Raw genomic sequence first — 374 nt, forward strand, 5'->3', positions numbered from 1 at the left:
TCTGGACCCACGGAGACAGACCCTGTGCCTCCACCCGGTCCCTCGAGAGGCACACCCGGCGGAAGACACTCCTCTCGCCCGGCCCGGCGCCCTCACCTCGTCGAAGTCGGCAATGATCTCGTTGAGCAGCCGCAGGCACTCCACCCCCATGTTGTTGCCGTCCAGCTCGATGTAGAAGTCGTTGAAGTTGGGGATGGACGCGAACATGACGCCCACCTGGGCGTACGACTGGTAGTACAGGTCCTGGGGGTCGAAGGTCGGGTCAGGGGGGGCCGGGGGCCCTGCTGTGGAAGGGGCTTGAGGGGGCCGGGCCCCCCATTGGTCAGCTCACAGCCAGTGCAGAGGCTGCTGGCTCCTGTGGGGGGAGGAGGGGC

General features: G+C 67.4%; 1 protein-coding gene across 1 annotated transcript in view; it reads right to left on the reverse strand.

The window, feature by feature from the left end:
* Positions 1 to 374, reverse strand: part of ADCY1 (adenylate cyclase 1 (brain)) — a 31069-nt gene that overhangs the window by 4839 nt on the left and 25856 nt on the right. The window contains exon 11 of the mRNA XM_014530530.1: positions 97 to 243. Coding sequence (XP_014386016.1) covers positions 97 to 243 — 147 coding nt within the window. The remainder of the gene's footprint in view (positions 1 to 96; positions 244 to 374) is intronic.

This window comes from Myotis brandtii, unplaced genomic scaffold, assembly GCF_000412655.1.
Source record: "Myotis brandtii unplaced genomic scaffold, ASM41265v1 scaffold743, whole genome shotgun sequence".
NCBI classification, from domain to species: Eukaryota; Metazoa; Chordata; class Mammalia; order Chiroptera; family Vespertilionidae; genus Myotis; species Myotis brandtii.